Source organism: Cannabis sativa, chromosome 6 (genome assembly GCF_029168945.1).
Source record: "Cannabis sativa cultivar Pink pepper isolate KNU-18-1 chromosome 6, ASM2916894v1, whole genome shotgun sequence".
Lineage (NCBI taxonomy): Eukaryota > Viridiplantae > Streptophyta > Magnoliopsida > Rosales > Cannabaceae > Cannabis > Cannabis sativa.
In genome coordinates, this window is record NC_083606.1 from 67,903,695 (window position 1) to 67,926,412 (window position 22,718).

General features: G+C 35.4%; 1 protein-coding gene across 1 annotated transcript; it reads right to left on the reverse strand.

Annotated features, from left to right (window-relative positions):
* Window positions 1-16,010: 16,010 nt before the first annotated feature.
* Window positions 16,011-17,293, reverse strand: LOC115722844 (uncharacterized). Its single transcript, XM_061118244.1, has 5 exons — window positions 16,879-17,293; window positions 16,710-16,794; window positions 16,499-16,594; window positions 16,286-16,384; window positions 16,011-16,196 (listed from the first exon to the last, which is right to left on the reverse strand). The coding sequence occupies exons 1-5, from the start codon at window positions 17,277-17,279 to the stop codon at window positions 16,011-16,013; spliced, it is 867 nt and encodes a 288-aa protein (XP_060974227.1). The 5' UTR covers window positions 17,280-17,293.
* Window positions 17,294-22,718: the final 5,425 nt, after the last annotated feature.

Here is a 22,718-nt window from a genome sequence, read left to right on the forward strand (position 1 = left end):
TATTTTTATTTTTTATATTCACGTACATTATGACTATTTAAGATATTTTATAAAATTTTAAAAAATTCAGAATAATTTACACAATATAGCAAACAATGTTCAAACAATCTATGTTACACGCGTGTAAAATAAAATAGTCACGCGTGCAACACACTGCTTGAATACAATTTTCGACGTGTTAAACTTTTTTCAAATTTTGCATGATGTCTTAAATAACTATAATTTACATGACCATGAAAAAAAAATTTACTAAAAAATTATTTCGGATAGTAAAACAAATAAAGAGTATGTATCCCTTTTAAAAGGGTGCATTCTAGAATTTTCTTAAATTATTATATCTCTAAATATATCACTGTATAAGTAAGTTTTAATTATTATTTATTAATAATTTAATAAACCTACTTCGATTTGTAACTTAGAATGCAATTTGAACAATATAATTTTATTTTGGGTAGAGTAAGATGACTCATTATCTCTAAAAAAAAGAAAGAAGAAGATGACTTATATTAGTCAATTTCAGTCATCGTCAAGTACTGAGTCAGTTGTTGGTATCCTCCAATTAACTTTACATTTCCATTAGGATAAATATGTGGTAGGCTAGTACGGAGCCACTTGCAAACAATTTTTTTTTTTTTTCATATATATATATATATAGGGACAGCTGATTTTGTGCCCATATATGCAAAACACGGATTGGAATCCGTTGTACGGCAGGGGGGCCCCACCGTACTTTTAAATGTTTTTAAATTTTTGAAATGTAAGTGGTAACCGGTTGTTGTAGGTGTGATTACCGGTTGGGAGTTTATTTTTTTAATTATAAAATAATTAGGTACGGAAAAAGTACAAAATGGTACTGTTTGTGTTAGTTAGAGTACAAAAAGGTACATCAGTCTTCACTGTTCCTGGCAGTTGATGGTACGAAAATACTTTAGGCAGTGGGTCCATGTTGTCGGATTAAGGCTATTTTGGTATTTTCCTTCATTCATAAGATCATATGTATATGTGGGATGGTAATTAAGTACATTATATAGAGTACTGTGTACATTACTTATTTCTGCGTGATGTTTAGTAAAATTAGTGTACATAATATCACGTACCGAGTACAAAATTTCACGTACCGAGTACGTTCATTTACGTTTCGTAGTATATTGTTTAGAAATTTTTTTTTTAGTGATGAAATTATTTGTTGTTATACATTGAGTTTTTAGTTGGTGTAATTTTGTAATTGTAAATATTTCGTATATTAAAAATTACCAGAAAAATATATTTTTTCACCTTATAAGATTCAGTTTTTTTTCCTAGGCATAATTTAGTTGTTCGTCAATAATAATTTTGAGGTTTGGTGAAGATGAGAGAATTACCTTAAACACAGCAAACATAACAAGAAGTATATAAATGTAGAATTTTTGAAGCAATAAGTAGAGTCATAAACGTTAAAACAACAATGGCTAAAAGTAGCTAGTTATAAGAATGACCATAGTAAGACTCTTGTGTGGAGGAAGGCGGTTCCGGGAAATACGCGTTGGAGTGGTCATTGAATGAGTCGTATGCCGGTTGATTGTTTGGAGGTTGTTGCCCCGAGATCCAAAGTGTTATGTTGACGATTTGGGCACCGTCGATAATCATGGTCCGATGAGCGACAAATGCGACAATGTCTTGAGTTTCTTGGGATCTCGCTCCCGTTTGGTCCTTCCCTTGTATTTCCCGTACCCTTTGTTCTCACAACTTCGGGGTCTTTAATAATGTTGGGGTTGCTACGATATCTTCCAGGTTGTGGCGTCTCTCCTTCCGGATTGGAATTCAAGTCAAATTCTTCCTTGAACATTAGAGTTAGCCGTTCAAGCTCTTCCTTTGCACGGTTGTACGAGTCCTCTCGATTTCGCCGCATAGAAAGTGAAGTTATAAGTCGTTGAACCGAGAGATCCAAACCTAGCCATCTCGTAAATGTGTCATTGTGGTTGTCATGGCGGGTTAAAATGTAGGTGGAGATTTATCTTTTCGGATTTGCTCCATCGCTTCATGAGAAGAGAATTAGGTATTCTTCTCATGTTTAATCTTTTCATTGTAGCCCATAAATGTCTACAAGGGTACCCTTGACTTTCATAGAGCAAGCAACTACAGTGTAGTGCTCGTCGGCCTTCACAGTAATGAACCTCGGTATTGGACGTCCGGATGCCGGAACTTTCCAATGGTGAATATCTGCCACTCTCCTTCGCTCTCGAGTTAGGACAAAATAGTTATTCTCTAAATCAAGCCGCTCAAAGCAACCTTGTGGTACATAGTTCTTGTGTAGAATTCGGCACATTGGTTGTAGTAAGTGGTCAAGCATGTAGGATTAGGTGGGTGAGGTCGAGTGCATCTACTTTTGAAGTCATTTGCGTCTCGTTGTGTCTGAGCTTTGAGACTGTCATATCTATGGTTGGTACAAATTCACGCAAGCAATAATTCGTCTCTAAAAATTTTTTTAGAGCAGAGTTGATGGATTCGCAACGTTGTGTGGTTCTCATTCCCGCAACGAATGAACCCCTTAAATACGTTTCTCGCCCATTGTTGTCTTCGACTCGAATGTTGTTTGACACCATTCATTATCTGTTAGTTGTTGGGTTTGGATGACGTCTAACCATCTTGATTCAAATTCTTCCTCCTCGTAGTAGTTGTACGTGAGATCCTTAAATGTTTTTAAGAAGATCGGATCTTTAACCTTTTTCGAAGCATTTGTATTGAGATGTCAAGCGCAGAGACGGTGTGTAACATCGGGCATGTGTTCAACGATAGCATGTTTCATGGCCTCATCTTGGTCAGTAACTACAACACTTGGCTTCTTATCTCCATGGCATTCTAGAAATTTTTGAAGTAGCCAAGAATATGATGGAAGCTTCTCGTGGAGGAGGAGAGCAAATCCGAAGATGCATGTGTTGAAATGGTGGTTGACGCCAATGAGAACAAGTGAGGGGCTTATTGTACTCATTCGTCATGTAGGTTGTGTCAAATCCTAGTACATCCCCAAAAGCTACATAGTCCACGCGTGAGTTTCCATCCGCCTGCATAAGTTAGCCAAGCGATTCTCGTCGTCAACCCGATAGACAACGAAGAAATTAGGATCCTTCTCTCGCGAGACAATCAAGAAATCCCGCAGCCCCTTCGAGTCCGTCTCTATCTTCTCTTCTCGCTTCGCACCAAGAACCCCGTTGTACACATCTCGAAGTTGACATGGCATTTTCTCGTAACCTCCACTTTGCAAAGCAACATGAGACATTATGTTGGCAGTTTTAATTCCTACGGAGTTCATCGACCTGACTTGGGCAAGCAACCCATTGGAGACAACTCTATATGATCTCAAAAATTGTACCTCACTTGATGAAGCCAACTCGTGATTGTGCATTGTGCTGAACTCTTTGCATTTCCAAGTGTTAGACGGTTGTGTGAGTAAAATACGCAATGCCGCTCGACATCCGGTTCTAGTGACATCATGAGGTCTTTTTTTTCTTGGTGTGTCCGGTGATGCGATTTTTTTTCGAACCCTCTGAACAGCAAACCCACCTCCGCATTACAATGACCCCATGAGAACGTCGTACATCGTCTTTCCTTGTGCCGAAACCCATCCGTTTCGCATACATTTCGTAGAATGCTTCCCATTTTTCCGGTTGTCGAGACTCTTGCCTAGCACGTCCTGTATCTCAATCTCATTCACTGGTTTTATGATGTTTAGCTCTGCTGTGATGGTTTCCCATTCATAAGTGTGTTCGTCATTCATGTTGGCTTGTTATTGATTTGTAAGAATTGTAGATGAGGAGTAAGGTGTAGAGGGTGGTGAGGGGATTGAAATTAGATTTTGTGAGTATAGAAGGCTGAGATAATAGGGTTGTGTGGAGTTGGTGATCACATTTAAAGTCATTGGTGATATTAATGGGCCTCTTCAATATTACAATCTGAACTCAACTCCTCTCGTACGTCATAACAGTATAATAGTACAAATTGTTTTAATTTCATTCCACATGTAATTGTGAAATAAGGTTATTTGACGAAAAATTTGAAGGGTTGATGTTATTGAGTTGAAAGGTTTGGTGGTGGGATTTAAATAGATTGGGGTTATGTTAATGGGCCTTCACCTAAGTTTTTCAATGAGTTGAACCATATTCGTACGTCCGAAATAAAACATTGTACTTTTATTGTTTTTGGAAAAAAATATGTTAAGAAAAGAAGAAAATTTTAATAAATGGTTAGTTGTTCACATTTAAATCCATTGGGCTTATATTAATGGGCCTATACCAACATCTTTTAATGAATTCAACCATTCCTGTACTTTACAAAGATAACGCAAGACTATTATGAAAACCCCATGCGTGTACACGTGTATTAAAGTGATGTCTTATTTTAGTAGAATGGGTAGTTTTACCGATTTATATATGTTGGGGATTTATTTATGTTGGTGATATTAATGGGCCCTTCACCTACATCTTCTTATAAGTTAAACCATCGTCGTACGTTAGAACAAGATGCGTAGGACATTAGGTTTTTTGGAAAAACGGCATTGATGAATAATGTTGACATTTGACCATACTACGTACGCCTACACGTGTATTTAATTGTGTAATTCGCAGATTTAAGCACCCCTCTTTTGACACATCACATTTGCCCAATGGAGTACATCCCAATGGAGTACAAATAACTAAAAAACGTACTATAGGGTTATTCTCCACGACTTATATAAGACACTTGAGACGTTTTCCAATCCAAAGCATCAAGTTTATAGAGAAATTAATTTGTAACTTAGTTATTAGCATTACAATATATCAAGTATGAGTTCGTGTCCACACTTTGGGTTATTTTCAATGGACCAAATGAAGGTATCTATAGTACGTACGAAGATGCCGTAAGCAAAAACACTACTTCGATGCGTCCATAAAAATAATTCGTTATGAATCTTTCATAGAAGCTTTTTCTCGCTTTATGTCTACATGGAGAGACGGGAGAATGCTTCACGCGTAAAGTTAGAGAACTTTGCTTTGTGTTAATGAGTTTCCCCGCATGTGGGATTCCGATGATGATAATGATGAAGAGGCTATCCTTAATTCCGTTTGCTCACCGTTTGATGAGGGTGAATGTTCGTGCAATTAAATCACCCGAACAGACAATGTGAAAGATTCGACCGAGAAAGGTGAGGACCGAAATGGAGATGATATAGAAGTTGGAGACAAAGGAGGAGTGGATACTTCTCCCAAAAACGATAAATGATGCACTGTGTTAGTGTCCAAGTTATGTTATTTTATATTTTAAGCTATAATGTTGTACGAGCAGTATTTGTTATGAAATATGTACTTTGGTTTATTTTGGAGTATTAATGTCACTTTCCTCATTAATTAATTGTGGAAGTAAAAGTGAAGTGAATCATTGTGAAATCACAACTGCAAACAGAAAGCAACAAAACTGAAAATAATATAGTAAAGTTACAAGCAAGTAGATATATAATAGAAGTGCTTCAATCTCATTAAATGGCCTAACAAAAAGTTGATTCAACGACCATATGAGATGAGTTGTAACAAAAGTACGGTATATATATATGAAAAATACCACGACTGAAACCGAACGGATGTTCAATCAAGTTCTATAACTCGAGGGAACTTCCTTTGAGACGGAGGGCTATTGTCTACGAACGGGGACTTTGGTCGTGAAGGGCTTTCTCTTGGAGTAGTGCTTGGTGATTCTTGTTTCACATGAAGTAGGTAGTGGGGAATGGACACCTCGGTGTAGTCGAGAATGTCATCCATGATACCCTCTAATTTTTCTCTTGAACTGTTGGCTTCTTGCATGGCGTGGGCTGAATGGTACAGATGTTCCGCAAGTTTGTATGACTCTTGCTTGGCCTCCGTGGCTCGTAAATGAGCCTTCTTTATAATTTTTTCGTGTTCGTGGAGAACGTACTCGAGCCTTGCACGGCTAGGACATCCTGAGATGGACGCTGAACGGAGTCTTGGACTCCGTGACGGTGTACCTACGTGTCTTGTGGAAGAAAAAGGATGCGGTGGGGATTTTTGAGGACTTGTTTCAAAAGGGTTGAAGTTTTGGTAAGGGTCCATTTGATGTAGGTAACAGTAAAACGGGGTTTGATAAAAATGCTTAGTGAATAGACATAAACTTTACTTATATAGTGGGTTGGTGGGTTGATGTACACGTGATTGGGTTGATGTAATAATATTGGTTTTCTTTTTCCGAATTTAACCATTTCATAGTTAATAAATTTTGACAATGGTAATATTTACCCATTTATTAGTTAACCAATTTTAATAGAAGGAGAAGGTGAATCAAATCCCACAAACAAAATCTAAGCAATATCGGGAAAGTACTAAGTGATGTGACATGTTTATATTAAAAACAAAATTACGTACGGTTTTATGATTTAAATAATAATTTCCAGAATTAAAGTAAAAATAAAATGCTTTTAAGTATTAGTACAGATGGAAGACATAATGAATGATGTGAATTGATTTATTACAGCCGTATAAAAATGTCACATCACCATCTTTAAGTAATAAGTACACGGTTTGAAACATGAAAAATAGTGTTTTTATTTTTCAATCTAAAATTCAAAATAATACCCAGATTTTGTTTTTGAAAATATTTAACTAAATCAAGAATTTGTATGTAGACCCACCTTTTGAGTTTATAAAAACATAAAATTGTTTTCAAATCTTAAATAATAAGAAGAGTCACTCTGAATTTTTCTGGTTTTGTTTTTATTTTTTTTTAAAATTGTTTAAAATAATGATAATATAAAACATACTTTGAAGTTTTCAAAAATTAAAAAATATTTGTTTGATGTAATTTTGTAAAAACAGAAATTATTTATTTATTCTTTCTTTTTTTCTTAGAAAATAAACTTCAATAAAAAAATTAATAAATATATTCATAAAAAAGAAATGCATTTTAAAAGTTTTTTCAATAATAATGAGATAAAGTAATTTGGAAAAAAAAAATTGATGAAATTAAACTCCGACAAATAACTTTTTGGTGTTCTTAAAATTTTATATTTTTTTTATTTTATTTTTTTTAAAAAAAAAATCTTCTGAAAATATTGTCAAACACTTATAATTGTAGGCATTATTAAAAAAAAAATTCAGTTGTTAAGAATAAAATTTATTTTTTAATTATAGTGCCAAAACACCATCTAAATAATTTGTCAAAATGAGTATTTGCCTTCTTTTTTGTTAAATGTTGTATTAATTTAAATTTACTAGCCTAAATTTAAATAAGAACACAAAATGTTTCTAAATAAAATATTATATATAAAAAAAAAATCAATATTAATTGAACATAAAGATCAAATGTGAGGTCCCATGCACCATATGCATTAAAATTTAGAATTATAAAATTAATTTTCAGAAAAAGAAAAAAAAATGAAACTGTATTATATGTATTAACAATAAATGTTATAATATATTGATATCAAATCATGGTGCTCTTAATTGTATTAATCCTAATTATTTTATTACAAATAAAGTAACTATATGTAGGATGTTTGTCTATTTATAGAGATCAAAATATAAGGTACATAGAATAGAACATTCCCTACAATTATAATAAATAATAAAAACAAGTTTTTTTTTATAATATTTGGCACAATACTCGAAGAATTCACGTGACATGTATGACTTTTTTTTTAATATTTTGGTCGGATCCCACAGAAGGAGTAATTATTTAATGAATACTTTGTCACCTAAATATTTAAATGTTATGGTAATAATAAGTACATGGTTTAAATGGTGAAATTTAAAAAGGTGATGTGACATCTACTCATTTCAGTCGTAAATAATTTATTAAAATTTGACATCATAATCGTTGTTGGTACTACTATCATAATTTATTAAATCTGACCTAATTGATTTGTCCAAATTTTAATAAGAAAAATGTCATATTAGTATATTAGAGCCCAACAAATATTAAATCTCCTTAAGTAATTACTGGTAGGTTTCGTGTTTTGAAATAGTATATTAATTAACTCAAATCAGGGAATCCCATGAGATCTGCATGTCAGAATGTAGTCAGTTTGATTTGATGTTACACTGTGAAATCGCTGACGTACGTTATTTAAAGTGTAGGAAATACTCCATTTAACGTCAGTGAGTACACTGTGGGACGTACACAGAAAATTAAATATTGATAAGACAACTATTGATTTTTTTAGTTAGTATCTACAAATTAAAGAGGAAATAGTCCATACTTGGTTAAGAAGATTACAATATTTGGACAATTTTTAAATAATTCCCAACAACTTAAAAACGTGGTCCTAAATAGGAAATGGTTCAAAATGTATTAAAATAAGTAATGTACGAATAAATATGTTCGAAATTATAGTTTACATTTGAAAAAAAAATCTTATTATCTCATTAAATTCAAATATTGAGTAAACATAATTGCACCGTACTGTATTTTCGATTTAAGGTACTCTGCACGTATATTGATGTACGTTATTTTCAAACTTGAACTTATCGAGATATGGGAGATCCAGCTTCTGACGTACATTGAAATACGTTCCAAACATATTTTCATATAATTTATTTCTGTGACTGTTGAAAATTGATTTTAGGGTTGGAAAGACATACGTAGAAATACGTTATTAGAATAACGAAATCGTTTATATATGCTAATTAATTTGTAGTAACCACATTACAATTTCTCACTTCTTGATTACAATAAAGTATTCAACATTACAATTTTCAAATAATAAAAGTGAACAACCAACTAATGGATTAACATTTGGATTAACCCAACAAAATGGATTAATTTTTGTCTTTTGTTAATAAAAACTCCTACAGTACATATGATGTGACATATATATTTAAAACTCACCCAAGTACGGTTTTATAATAAAATAATAATTTTACCTAAAAATGTAAAAACGCTGACATTTGCCTCCCGCGTATCATGGTTGAGTGTCACTCAGTGCAACCCGAGGTCGAACTGGATTCGGTTAGTTCGTTGGGAGAGTAGTGATTCCGGTACCCCAAAGCGAACTGGACTACATATTGTGTGTCACCGGGCCCGTAAACACCGCAAGTCACAATGTCAGTAGTACGAATGGTTGAGTGTCACTCAGTGCAACCCGAGGTCGAACTGGATTCGGTTAGTTCGTTGGGAGAGTAGTGATTCCGGTACCCCAAAGCGAACTGGACTACATATTGTGTGTCACCGGGCCCGTAAACACCGCAAGTCACAATGTCAGTAGTACGAATGGTTGAGTGTCACTCAGTGCAACCCGAGGTCGAACTGGATTCGGTTAGTTCGTTGGGAGAGTAGTGATTCGGTACCCCAAAGCGAACTGGACTACATATTGTGTGTCACCGGGCCCGTAAACACCGCAAGTCACAATGTCAGTAGTACGAATGGTTGAGTGTCACTCAGTGCAACCCGAGGTCGAACTGGATTCGGTTAGTTCGTTGGGAGAGTAGTGATTCCGTACCCCAAAGCGAATCGGACTACATATTGTGTGTCACCGGGCCCGTAAACACCGCAAGTCACAATGTCAGTAGTACGAATGGTTGAGTGTCACTCAGTGCAACCCGAGGTCGAACTGGATTCGGTTAGTTCGTTGGGAGAGTAGTGATTCCGGTACCCCAAAGCGAACTGGACTACATATTGTGTGTCACCGGGCCCGTAAACACCGCAAGTCACAATGTCAGTAGTACGAATGGTTGAGTGTCACTCAGTGCAACCCGAGGTCGAACTGGATTCGGTTAGTTCATTGGGAGAGTAGTGATTCCGGTACCCCAAAGCGAACTGGACTACATATTGTGTGTCACCGGGCCTGTAAACACCGCAAGTCACAATGTCAGTAGTACGAATGGTTGAGTGTCACTCAGTGCAACCCGAGGTCGAACTAGATTCGGTTAGTTCGTTGGGAGAGTAGTGATTCCGGTACCCCAAAGCGAACTGGACTACATATTGTGTGTCACCGGGCCCGTAAACACCGCAAGTCACAATGTCAGTAGTACGAATGGTTGAGTGTCACTCAGTGCAACCCGAGGTCGAATCGGATTCGGTTAGTTCGTTGGGAGAGTAGTGATTCCGTACCCCAAAGCGAATCGGGACTACATATTGTGTGTCACCGGGCCCGTAAACACCGCAAGTCACAATGTCAGTAGTACGAATGGTTGAGTGTCACTCAGTGCAACCCGAGGTCGAACTGGATTCGGTTAGTTCTTTGGGAGAGTAGTGATTCCGGTACCCCAAAGCGAACTGGACTACATATTGTGTGTCACCGGGCCCGTAAACACCGCAAGTCACAATGTCAGTAGTACGAATGGTTGAGTGTCACTCAGTGCAACCCGAGGTCGAACTGGATTCGGTTAGTTCGTTGGGAGAGTAGTGATTCCGGTACCCCAAAGCGAACTGGACTACATATTGTGTGTCACCGGGCCCGTAAACACCGCAAGTCACAATGTCAGTAGTACGAATGGTTGAGTGTCACTCAGTGCAACCCGAGGGTCGAACTGGATTCGGTTAGTTCGTTGGGAGAGTAGTGATTCCGTACCCCAAAGCGAACTGGACTACATATTGTGTGTCACCGGGCCCGTAAACACCGCAAGTCACAATGTCAGTAGTACGAATGGTTGAGTGTCACTCAGTGCAACCCGAGGTCGAACTGGATTCGGTTAGTTCGTTGGGAGAGTAGTGATTCCGGTACCCCAAAGCGAACTGGACTACATATTGTGTGTCACCGGGCCCGTAAACACCGCAAGTCACAATGTCAGTAGTACGAATGGTTGAGTGTCACTCAGTGCAACCCGAGGTCGAACTGGATTCGGTTAGTTCATTGGGAGAGTAGTGATTCCGGTACCCCAAAGCGAACTGGACTACATATTGTGTGTCACCGGGCCCGTAAACACCGCAAGTCACAATGTCAGTAGTACGAATGGTTGAGTGTCACTCAGTGCAACCCGAGGTCGAACCGGATTCGGTTAGTTCGTTGGGAGAGTAGTGATTCGGTACCCCAAAGCGAACTGGACTACATATTGTGTGTCACCGGGCCCGTAAACACCGCAAGTCACAATGTCAGTAGTACGAATGGTTGAGTGTCACTCAGTGCAACCCGAGGTCGAACTGGATTCGGTTAGTTCGTTGGGAGAGTAGTGATTCCGGTACCCCAAAGCGAACTGGATTCGGTGTTTTTTGGTTAAGGTGACACACAGTATGTAGTCAAGTTAGCTTTGGTGTACCGGAGTCACTATCCTCCTAAAAAACTCACTGCATCTAGTTCGAGCTAGGGTTGTACGACGCGACAGTCAACCATTCGTAGTACTGACGTTGTCACTCGCGGTGTTTACATGCGCGGTGACACAGTATGTAGTGAAGTTTGCTGTTGGGTACCGGAGTCACTCCTCTTCTAACGAACTCACCGAATCAAGTTTCACCTAGGGTTGTACAGAGTGACACCGATGCAGTATGGGAGAAGTCGCACTATGAATTTAGGTTGTTTGGGCTGAGTGTGTACTCAGTTCATCATGAAGCCTACCGGATTCACTATTCTCCTGATTTTATTACTAGAGTCACTTCTTCTCTTAAACTACTATTGTATTCATAACATTAAACAGTTTTGTTATTAAATATCTATATTTATATAGTATTCAAAAAATTATTGTAATCTTGATTCCAACGATTGATATGTTAATGTAATCTTACAAAAATTATTGCAATATTTACTCCAACGAATAATATTTTAATGAAATATTAAAATCGTATTTAAATAAATATTGAGTTTTCATTACATTATTAGTAAACATCCTAATTTAATTTCTTATTCATTTGGCCACACATGTTTATTTGGACATAATATTAGGATATTTGTTGCTACATGTGATAACAATGGGAGCAACATTTACCTTATTTAAATACATAATTTTTGTTTAGCACAGTGAACCAATTCAATGTTGTCACCGAGCATGCATATTGGTTCCAATTACGTCTTCCAAGGAAAAGTTAGTAGGGGGTTGGGTTTGTTGATACTACGTTTTTCAAGGGATTGAAAAAGTCAAATAAATAGCTTTAGGTTATTTGTAGCCGTACCTAGGGTTATATTATTAATTATTATTTTTAAATTTTTGTGAAGACTACACTCAACAATCACATCCACAAGTACTATATATACCCCTCTACCTCTCCTTACTCCTTCACCTCTCAATTTAGTATTGTTTTCTTTCCTAGAAAACTCACTCCCTATATGTAGACGTGTGTATAATATATTAAAAAAATAAATTATGTATTGTTGTTGCACCAAAGTGAAGATGTGTAAACAGAAGGATTGGTATGCACTGCAACCGTGTGTTGTAGGTGCATCAAGGGAATTTCAGCAATTCAATAAATCATCTCATAACAAATTTTGGTAATAACTCAACTCTTTATGTCTATTTATTTCAATATTATATTATTACAAATTGTTTCTTAAAAATTTTATGTATGTGGTACATGTGTATTCAGGAAATGTTGACGAAGGTTTGGGATGGGTGGACTAGGGTGGCGGGAACTACTTCCAAAACGGCCACCCAAATATATCATCCTACCGAACCTTAACCTCCCGAGTGGACAAGGCGACCGAGGAATGAGTGTTATAATATTTGACACAACGGTGCGCCAGACTCTTGAAGAAAAGATATGCGGGAGGCGAATGTCAGCGTTTTTTACAGTGTTAGGTCAAATTGCTTCCTCATGTACAACCTACTGATTTGACCGTATATGGATTGATGGGAAAATATTATTAAAATGTTTATTATTTTAAAATACAAAAAAGGTCTTCCTCATTTATTTAAAATCGTTTTTTAGGGTTTTGAAGGATTTGTTGTTTACTTTAAGTGTTGAAATTATTATTTTATTGTAAAAACGTACTTGGCTGAGTTTTACATAGTTATATGTCACATCATATGTACTGTAGGAGATTCTATTAACATAAGACAAAAATTAAGTTTCATTGATATTAACCCAGTCAAAATTCAAAATGTATATTTAAATGACACACATTATTTTCATTCATATTGACTTCAAAGGTTTGTACATTTAAATAAGTATTTTTTATTTTATTAAAGAAGGTAATACATCCTACACATGTCAACTGATTATTGGAAATTAGAATTCCAATACAAACTACTAATTTCTTACACGTACAAACTGAACCAAACCATAACAAAATTTGGACATAACATAAAATTAAAATATAAGAAAGTTCATACAATTCCATTAAACCAAACTAAACCGGCTGTATATGTGGTTTATTCATGTGGGGAGAAATATTTATGTGTTGTACTTTTAACTGTTCATAGAGTTAACATAAAATATTATTTTAATTTGATTGGACTGCTTGTGATTGATTGACACTACTTTTTTGTATATAAGTATAGTGCACCAAAGACTTTGAAGCAAATATTTGAGAGGAAGCACGAAATATGCTCCCCAATTTTAATATACTTTCTAACGTTTTCAAAGAAATTCGGTTTCCCCCCTAAATTTATTTTCACAACCTATTTCCACCATAAGGTCAACGGAAACACTCCTTTTCAAGCCTCACTAACACCCTAATTTGGTTTGTTAAAAAAAAAAACATGGTGGCTGGTTCTGGAGAGGACCCCTACGGGTTCGAGAGGGATTTCCCTTCATGGAAAAATTCACTTGGGGGACACCCCCATTGCTACTGTGGTGATCTAGCTTATGTTTGGACTTCTAGCAGTAGAGCAAATCCGGGTCGTCGCTTCTTTGGATGTCCGCACTATGTAAGACTTCGAACGCCTTAATAATATTTTAAACTAGGCTTTGTAAATATGGTGATGTACTTATTTTAAATTCAGGAGAACAACGAAAGTCGAGGATGTGATTACTTTTGTTGGATCGATCAAGCTCATCCTAAAAAACCTGCAGACACTACTCTCGGTTTGCGAAACCAAGTAAGGAGTTTGGAGAAAGAGAAGATGCACCATGAAAACATTATTAAAAAATTATATTTCATTATATTAATTTGCCTCTTCATCATTTGCCAACTTTTATTTCGTTAGAGATATTGTATGTGGTATGATGTTTATTTTATGTTTTTTAAGGACGTTATTCAAAGGAAAGGTAGGCATTTAAGTTGGTTCTATTAAAAATTTCTTAATTACTATTTCGTCATTGATTGTGAATGTCAATATGTGCGTAGTACAGTAATTAATCTAGTGTGAAATACTAGGATTTAAAGATAAATATCGGTAATTTTCACAATATAATCCAAAAAGTGTCATAATAACTTAGTCAATATTGTTGTGTTTCACTAATTTGCATTTTAAAAATACTTCAACTTTTTTTTTCAAAGTTTAATGTTTAATAGATTGCTACCATTTTCAAACGTTGATGTTCAATACATTGCATTTTTGAAAAACACTAACCTTTATTTATTTTGGTAGCTTTTAATTGCATTATTTAGAAATGGTGAACGCCAGAGTTATTATGTCTCATTACTGTACAGTACTTTAACTATGTGTTTAATGTTGAATAGATTGGTACCATTGTTTTTAATTTTTAATATGTTGGAGGTATCCATATAATTGTTGTAAAGGTTGATGTTCAATACACTGCATTTTTGGAAAACAGTTTTTTTTTTATAGCCTTTAATTACATTATTTAGAAGTGGTAAAATTGTTACAAAGGAAATTGTGTGACAAAGTTATTATTTCTCATAACTGTACTGTACTTACTCTTTTTGATCCAAATTTATGTCCAAGGCCAGAATTAATGCCTTCGTTGTTGATTGTAGGTATTTTTATTATTTTGGACATAATTGGAGTAAAATTGGTCAATTTCATTTTTTAAATAATGTACTTCACTATCCAAAACCTAATAGTACTGGCAAAATATAACAACAGTAATAATATTCACAATAATAATGGGAAAGTACATAAGTATAAGTATTATTATTATTTTGGCTATGGACATCATTGGACTAAAACAGATAGTGCGAAAAGGAATGTAAAATTGGTTAGTTTCATTTTCAGAATAATGTACTTCACATATTGTTATGGTAAAAAAAAATCCAAAACCTAATAGTAATGGCAAAGTATAACAACCGAAATAATATTCACAATAATAGTAATAATGACCATACAATAATAATAATCAGTTCCACCAAATTCTAAAAACTACCACAAGTCTTACCCTATAGTAAATTATAAAATCACCAACATTAGTGCAATTCCAAATCACCTAACAGTAGTATGATGCAAGTATATAACATGACTGACTAAATATAATTTACGACCTAAAACCTAACTTTTGTAACCATTGTACTGAACATAGTAAATATATAAATAAAGTAACTTTTCTAACCATTGTAATATACTACTTGTTACTTATGGCCAGCCTTTTAGAATGACGTGTTTTCGGGGACTTGCTCTTGCCAGTCCACATGTTTTCGGACCTGGCCTTCGGCCGTCTTGAATCGGGGTCTCGAGGAGACCTTGATGGACTACGTAATGGTATAGTTGTAGATGTAGATGGAAGAACTTTGGTTTTGCTCAATCCAAATTGCTTCTTAACTCCCTCCATCACAAAGATGTTTAGCCTTGTTACTCTCGTGGGTGACAATTTTCCCAACACAATCCGATCTCGCTTCAATAGGATCAAACTGCAGTGTACATTAGGAAACCAATTCAGTAATACACATGACAACCAAATCCATAGAAACAAATCCATCAAAAAATAGATTGACAACTCAATTTTCACAATATAAACAGTTAGTTAACTGGATGAAAACTTAAACTAAAGAAATGAACATTACATTACCTCTTCCAATATTTCATTTTCCTCGAACAGTGATTCCATGTACTTCATTACAAACATTCCACAATCGTGGCCATTTTGTTGTTGTGGGTAGTCCTTGCTTGAAGAAATAATTACAAACTCGCTGAAATTCAGGTCTCCTGGCTTGACAGGGGCAAACAATTGGTCCAAAGTCTGGAGCTGCAAAAAAATTAAAACAATCACCGTTGAGATTAGTGCAATTACACTAATAAAACGGCAAACCGTGTACACACGTGCATACCATCTCTACGCAGTGTGCTCCGACGTGACCTCTTATGCATTGCAGAAGACAACGAGTCCCTAATTTCCACTGTTGTATTAACCATGCTCACATTCGCCGCAAACCAGTGCGGAGCACTCTCGGTATCCAGTAGGGGTACCACCATCTGCGACAAAGTAAAACAAACAACGTCATCGGAAAATTGAACTACACACATTTGATTCAACACGAAAGTTTCAAGAAAATGCAAATTACAGTGTGACATAAACTCAAATCTGCATCGTAATAAAGAGTGGACCACTCTTGCTGCTTCGCCATCCTCTCCACAGTCATCGATCTTCCAAGTAACTTGCTCTGCACAATAAGCACACATAATAGATTACATTTTAAATAAAAACATAGATTTAACAGAGTTTACAAGACAAATACAAAAGATTCATGTCCACTTTTAAATATCAAATTTCATACCGAAATTCTGGTGGGCATAAACCAAGTTCTCTTACTTCCAATGCCGTTGCGCTTCTTCTCTCGAAAATTCATGATTTGAGCAAAGCAATCAATGAGCTGACATTTACACAAACAATATCCGTTATGTTGTCATTCATACAATTTGTAAATGGCATTAACTAAAATAATGAACTAAAAATTTCAAAGCACCCAAATGCCAACTTCTACGTACACTGTGTGATATATCGGTCTCCGGTTTCATGCATTTGAAATACATCCGCTCGACCTCAACCTTCCCAAAATGGGCTAACACTTCACTGAAATACCAAACAAATAATCAACAACGAAACGAATGTACTAATATCAACTACGTACACAGTAATCATGACACATGAGATTACCTCGGATCATTGGCGCTAGAGAAAATGTAACGGAACAACTCGTACTGTTGATTTGAGTAACCCTTCTTCACAGTGAACGGACCAATCACCTTCCCTCCAGATTCTTTGAATCTTTCGAACGCAGCATCATCAAAATCATCCTTCACTGCCTGCTCAACTTCCTCTTTTACAATAGCGGGGAGATCTTCTCCCCAAAAGTTCATAACCTCAAACGAATCATCAGAAACAACCACCTTAGTTGGAACAACGACCTTCTCTTCTGATAGATTAAGTGAAGGGACACTCTCTACATCATCAACATCCTCTTCCAATTGATCCTTCGTCCCTTCACCATCCTTTTCCTCGACAACCACGTCATCCTTCGTCCCTTCACCATCCTTTTCCTCGACACGGTACGTCATCCTTCTTCTCGGTCTCCCCGTTGAACGAAAGCGAGCGCTGAACTTTGCTCGTCTCAGGTATCTCCAACACTTCTTTCATAGTCCCCTTCCCAAGGTAAGTGGAGACTACCTTCGCAATGACTCTTTTGCGCTGCTCACCTTCAAATCAAGCCGAAGACCTCATCTTTCAACTCACACACGGCTTTGTATATTGCGTCATTTGTGGGTTGCCCAACTGACGGATTCAAAACTTGGCAAGAACACATACGTGTTAGTCAACTTCACCTGCTTAGTACACCAAAAAAACTAGTTAGCATATCTCTCAAATAAAATTCTAACGCATTAGAAAATTGAAGTACTAAATGTACCTTTCCACTTGTGTGACCACCCTGGTCTCGAATCCACTTGTACACTGACTTGCAGTGTTTTGTGGTCCAAAAGTCAATTGGAGCCACAGTTCGGTCCACGTGAGTAGCAGTCCCGCCTACGTGCGTCAAATATACAAGCCGCCACCAAACAAAAGTGCATACATATATTACCACAAAGAAGACACGAGAGAATAAAATTACTACCATCACAATAATTCGAAAACTTACCTGTAAAAATATCGTGCAACCGGAGACATTTTTGGTGTTCTTCGTCTTGTACCGGTGTAGAGAGCTCATTAGATATCGATATCCCATAGCCGCCCAATTCTTCTTCTTAATTGACCTTATGTCAACTAAAGAATGCATGTAGCTAGTGCGACCTCGGTACCATTCTTCGGCGGCAACACGGTTCCAATACGGACAAGGAGAAACTTAATGAGAAACGGGTAGTCACCGTCGCCGGTTTCCACGAGCTCATTCTCCAGCAAAGTCAGGGAATACCTATAGTCCTTGGCCTTGAAGAGGACGTCAAACTCAACCAGGTCACGCTCACTTTCGGTTGCCACGGGTTCTCCGCCATCCCGGATTCCCATGACATCCTCAAACAGCTTGGCGGATAGTTGGATTGTTCTTCCAAATATCTCCAGCCGAGAAGTGGTTGGATCCACGTGATCGATCAGCCAACTAACAATCTTAGCGTCTATGTACGGGGCATCCTCCCTTAAAAATGTTGAGAAACCGCATTTCTCACCATTTCTTTTTGAGCCTCGTTCGGCGGTGGGACTATTCTCCCCAAACGCTCGAATGAGCAACGACCGAAACTTGAACGTCCCCCACACCTTCGTTGTTGTCAATCCACGGCTCGGCGAGATAATGTCTCCTTCACCTTCTTCCCTTTCCCTCTACCACCAACCTTGGAGGGGAAGCCTCGACTTCGTATGCACCCAATTCTCAATCTCTTCATCGGTAAGAAGCTTGAATTGCTCCTTAAAACTACGAAGCACCTGCAATATTAAGACTCGATTATTAACAAAAGTACGCTAAATCAAAGATAAAAAATAAAAGATCCATAACACAGTCCAAGTCACTCACATCTGCTTTAGGTTTCTCTTTGTGTGCATCAGCATAAGCATAGAAATTGGCTTGGTCGCATCAATTAAATAAAGGAATGGAATTATAAATATTATTTTCAAAACCAAAAAATATTACCACTAAAATAACGCCACAAATAACTCACTAGTACTTCGGCCAAGCTTCCTTCGGATCCTTCTTCTTTATCTCTGCTTTGCATCCTTTTTGTCTGCAGCGGCCCCTCTTCCGTTTAAATACCATTTTATAAACCTATTACACAAGACAAAATAACTTAAATTAACAAACATTCAAAACACTAAAATATTAGAAGACAAAGACTTTGAATAATTCATGCAATTGTCTAACATTTCAGTGTATTCATGACATCCCGACACTTAATTTTCTATATGTGTACAATAACAGGTAAGCATCTCTTCCCATATAACATAATTTCATAATATGTATTACATGGAAACTGTTAAGTACAATGTACCAATATGCCTAAATAATGGATTCGTAAATTGTTAGTTTTGTTATAATTCTAATTTCCCAAAAGGAAAATTCAAATAAGATTAAAATTCAATTAAAAGCAATGTCAATTTCCCAAAATCGAGTGGGTTGTACCAAACCAACAACTCCAGTTACTGATTGGAACAAAAAAACCGCAAAGTACAGCAGTTCACAAACAATTAATAAAATAAACAAGTAATAATAACAATAAAAATCACTCATCTTGTTGCAAAATAGTCTCCCTTTGCTTCCAAGTTATCATATTTTCCTAAGATAATTTACTATTACAATACCATCCCAGCAAAGTCAGTTATACAGTATTCACTTTTAACATACAATGATGCCAACATATGTAATATAAAATATAGAAACAATTATATTAAGATTTTATTGTAGGCATCTCAGTGTAGATGCAGAAGGAACATGAAAATATACACTGAGAAGAATAAATAATAAGGATCTACCACAATTTTTTAAACTTATTTTCTATCCCTTCCACATTTTTTCCCTATACCTAACATAGTCAAAAACTCCATAATTCTTCAAAGGAGAATGCAACTAATGTTTTACTTGCTAACTAGAGTACTTACTAATGTCTTATTACACTTCCTCAAGTATGAACATTAAGCTTTGATGGGGTTGCAAAATGGGACTTCTAAACCTTGTCCACTTCTATATTACTTTACAAAATAGCTTTCTTTTGATACTATTTTATAAGATGAATTCTATCTGCATAAGTGAAAAAATTTCGAAAGGGTTTTAATTTTATAAGGTCTCAAAAATGTACGAAAATTTTATTTTCTATAGTACAAATATCTTTACAAAATTTAAAACATATATTTTTTTAAATTATTCTTATCCGAATTTTTAATAGTACTCCTAATTTATCTGTGTTAAGTTTTTAATTCAATACACAACTTGTTTGGTTTGATAATATCTCCTATTTCTATTAGGATATTTAAATTGTATGACATTATGCTCAGTACCAATAAGTTTAGTGCCTCTAAAATTGGTACCATACTTACAAATACTTGATGTTTTCATATTTTATCCCACAAACAAGAAAGAAAGCAAAATCAGTTACATAATGATAAGATCACTAAAACAATATCCAACCTAATATTATAGAACTTGTGAATTATATTTTTCGGGTGTTGCTCAAAAACATATGATACATTTATATCTTTAGTCTTCACCGTACACATAACTGAAAAAAGATAACATCTTTTTCTCTAATACCTATACATAAGGCCATAATAATAATAACAATACAACTATTTTTGTTTTATTGGGTTCAGATTTTTAAATTGAAATGAGTTTTGTCATATTGCTCAAAAAATCTCCATTTATCCAATCCCCAAATATTCAAAATCCAAACAAGTCAACTAACACATTTCACAAATACCGAAATCAAAATACCTAAATCAAAACCCCTAAATTACAGTGCATTCCACTTTAAATAGAAATACCGAATCATATATTCATAAAAAACTAAAACGAAAAACTCAAAACAATTTAGAGTACATTCCACACATACAACCAAGCACATGCACGGGGGGAGACAGAGAGAAAGAAATACAAACTCCATTCAACACAAAACCAGAGAGAAAGAGATAGAGAGAGATAGAGAAAGTAATACCTCCACACAGAAATGCACAATCCTTGCAACACCTCACCCTCCACACCTGAGACAAAATGGAAGATATTAAGTACACGAAAATGCAAAAACACCACGTTCGCTTGAAAAATGTATTTTTTTTTCTGTGAAAAGTATGTAAAGTAGAACAGACAAAGTGTAAAACCCACCGTTGACACTCCCTGTAACAACTCCAACAATGGCAGACTTCGAGTAATGTACACCACAGTGAACAAAATGTACAGTATGGGTTTCACCAACTCAAATGAAAATGGAAAATGGAAAAACAAAATGGAAAATGAAAAAGAAAATGGAAATGAAAGAACTTTGCTTTTGCCCACAGCGAGAGACGAAAATGGAAATGAAAGAACTTTGCAAAATAAACAACAAAATAAAAATAACAATGAAATGGTATAGTGAGTGGAGAGGGACGACGGTTGATAGGTTGATAGGACTTGATTGATGGATGTAACTGTTCACTTTTCCATTTTTTAATAAATTTAAATTTCAAAAAAGTAGCCGGTATCCATTTATTTAACCCTACATACCCCTACATCAACCCCTACATGAACCCCAACCTTTGGATCAAAGTAACTGCCCATCCGACGGTTACAGTACATCACGGATTGCAATCCGTGTCCGTACAGTAACGGGACAAAATCCGGTCCCATATATATATATATATTTTAAACTAGATAATGTTATGTTTAGAGTTATAACAGGTTATATATATATTTTTTTAAAATGTTATAATAATTAAATAATATATAAATAATACATAAGTTAAAATGAAAGGTACAATTTACATGTCAAAAGTATATTAAAGTTACTATATATATGATAAAATACTAGTATTATTTTGTACTTGTTATTATTTGGGTAACAAATTAATCTACCTTTTAATGGTAGTAAATCTCTAATTTTTAATTAAATTTATTTTAATAATATTAGCTCAAAGAAAAATTTATTTTATCAAATTTTAAAAAAAATATTATTTAAATTAATTAAAATTAAATAATAAAATCAAATTAAAATATTAGTCTTATATAATTCATATCGTAAAAATAAATTAAAAAAAAAAACTTAAATAAAATAATATTAATATTTATAAAGTAAACAGTTGTAATAACATCTGTTAAATTTAATGAAATATTCTTTTATTTTTAAAATATATTTTGTTAAACCAACAAAAATAGTTAGATAGCCACTTTTTATATATAAAAATAAAGATATGTAAGAAAAAAAATATTATATACAATTATTAGCAATTAGCCCCCCAAATTTTTTTCTTCACAATTTGCCCGTTAGTTACTATAGTTTGTTATTTTTCTGTTATTGTGAGCTGTCTTATTCTTATTTGTAACTAACTTCCTATTGTAACTAACTTCTCTTCTCCTTGCTTTCTATATAAAAGCTTGTTGCCTCAATTTTTTTCCCAAAATACATGGCCACGGCTATGTATGACACATGGACCAAGAGGACACCTCACTTGAAAATTAGTTAAAAATCGTATAGAAGAGAAGAAGTGTGGTTTGAGGAGAGTAAGCTCCCGGACCAGTGCAAAAGGCACCACTTCTTCTCCGGGAGTTGAGATATAGTAAGGCATCTCCGGGACGAGAGGGGCCTATTCGAACAGTCACCTCGCATTTAATGGAGCATGGGGAAAGCGTCTGGAAACACCCATTAGAGGACAGGTCAGACATCGTAAGCCTTATTTAGGGAAATTACACGATAATCAAAGGGGCTAGTAACAGCTCCATTATGAAGAATCACATCAATCATGGAAGGATGAAGGTTAATCTCACTTAATCTCTATGACACCTACTAAATAAGTAATGCATGCCCTATTTTATATTTTTTGGGAACTTGTGCTTA

Excerpts from the sequence above, each read along its gene's own strand:
- LOC115722844 (XM_061118244.1), bottom strand. The coding sequence starts at position 17,279 with ATGACGTACCGTGTCGAGGAAAAGGATGGTGAAGGGACGAAGGATGAC. Across the intron at positions 16,795-16,878 it reads TCTAGCGCCAATGATCCGAG|TGAAGTGTTAGCCCATTTTG; the intron begins GTAATCTCATGT and ends TTGGTATTTCAG. Across the intron at positions 16,385-16,498 it reads TTATGCCCACCAGAATTTCG|AGCAAGTTACTTGGAAGATC; the intron begins GTATGAAATTTG and ends CTTATTGTGCAG.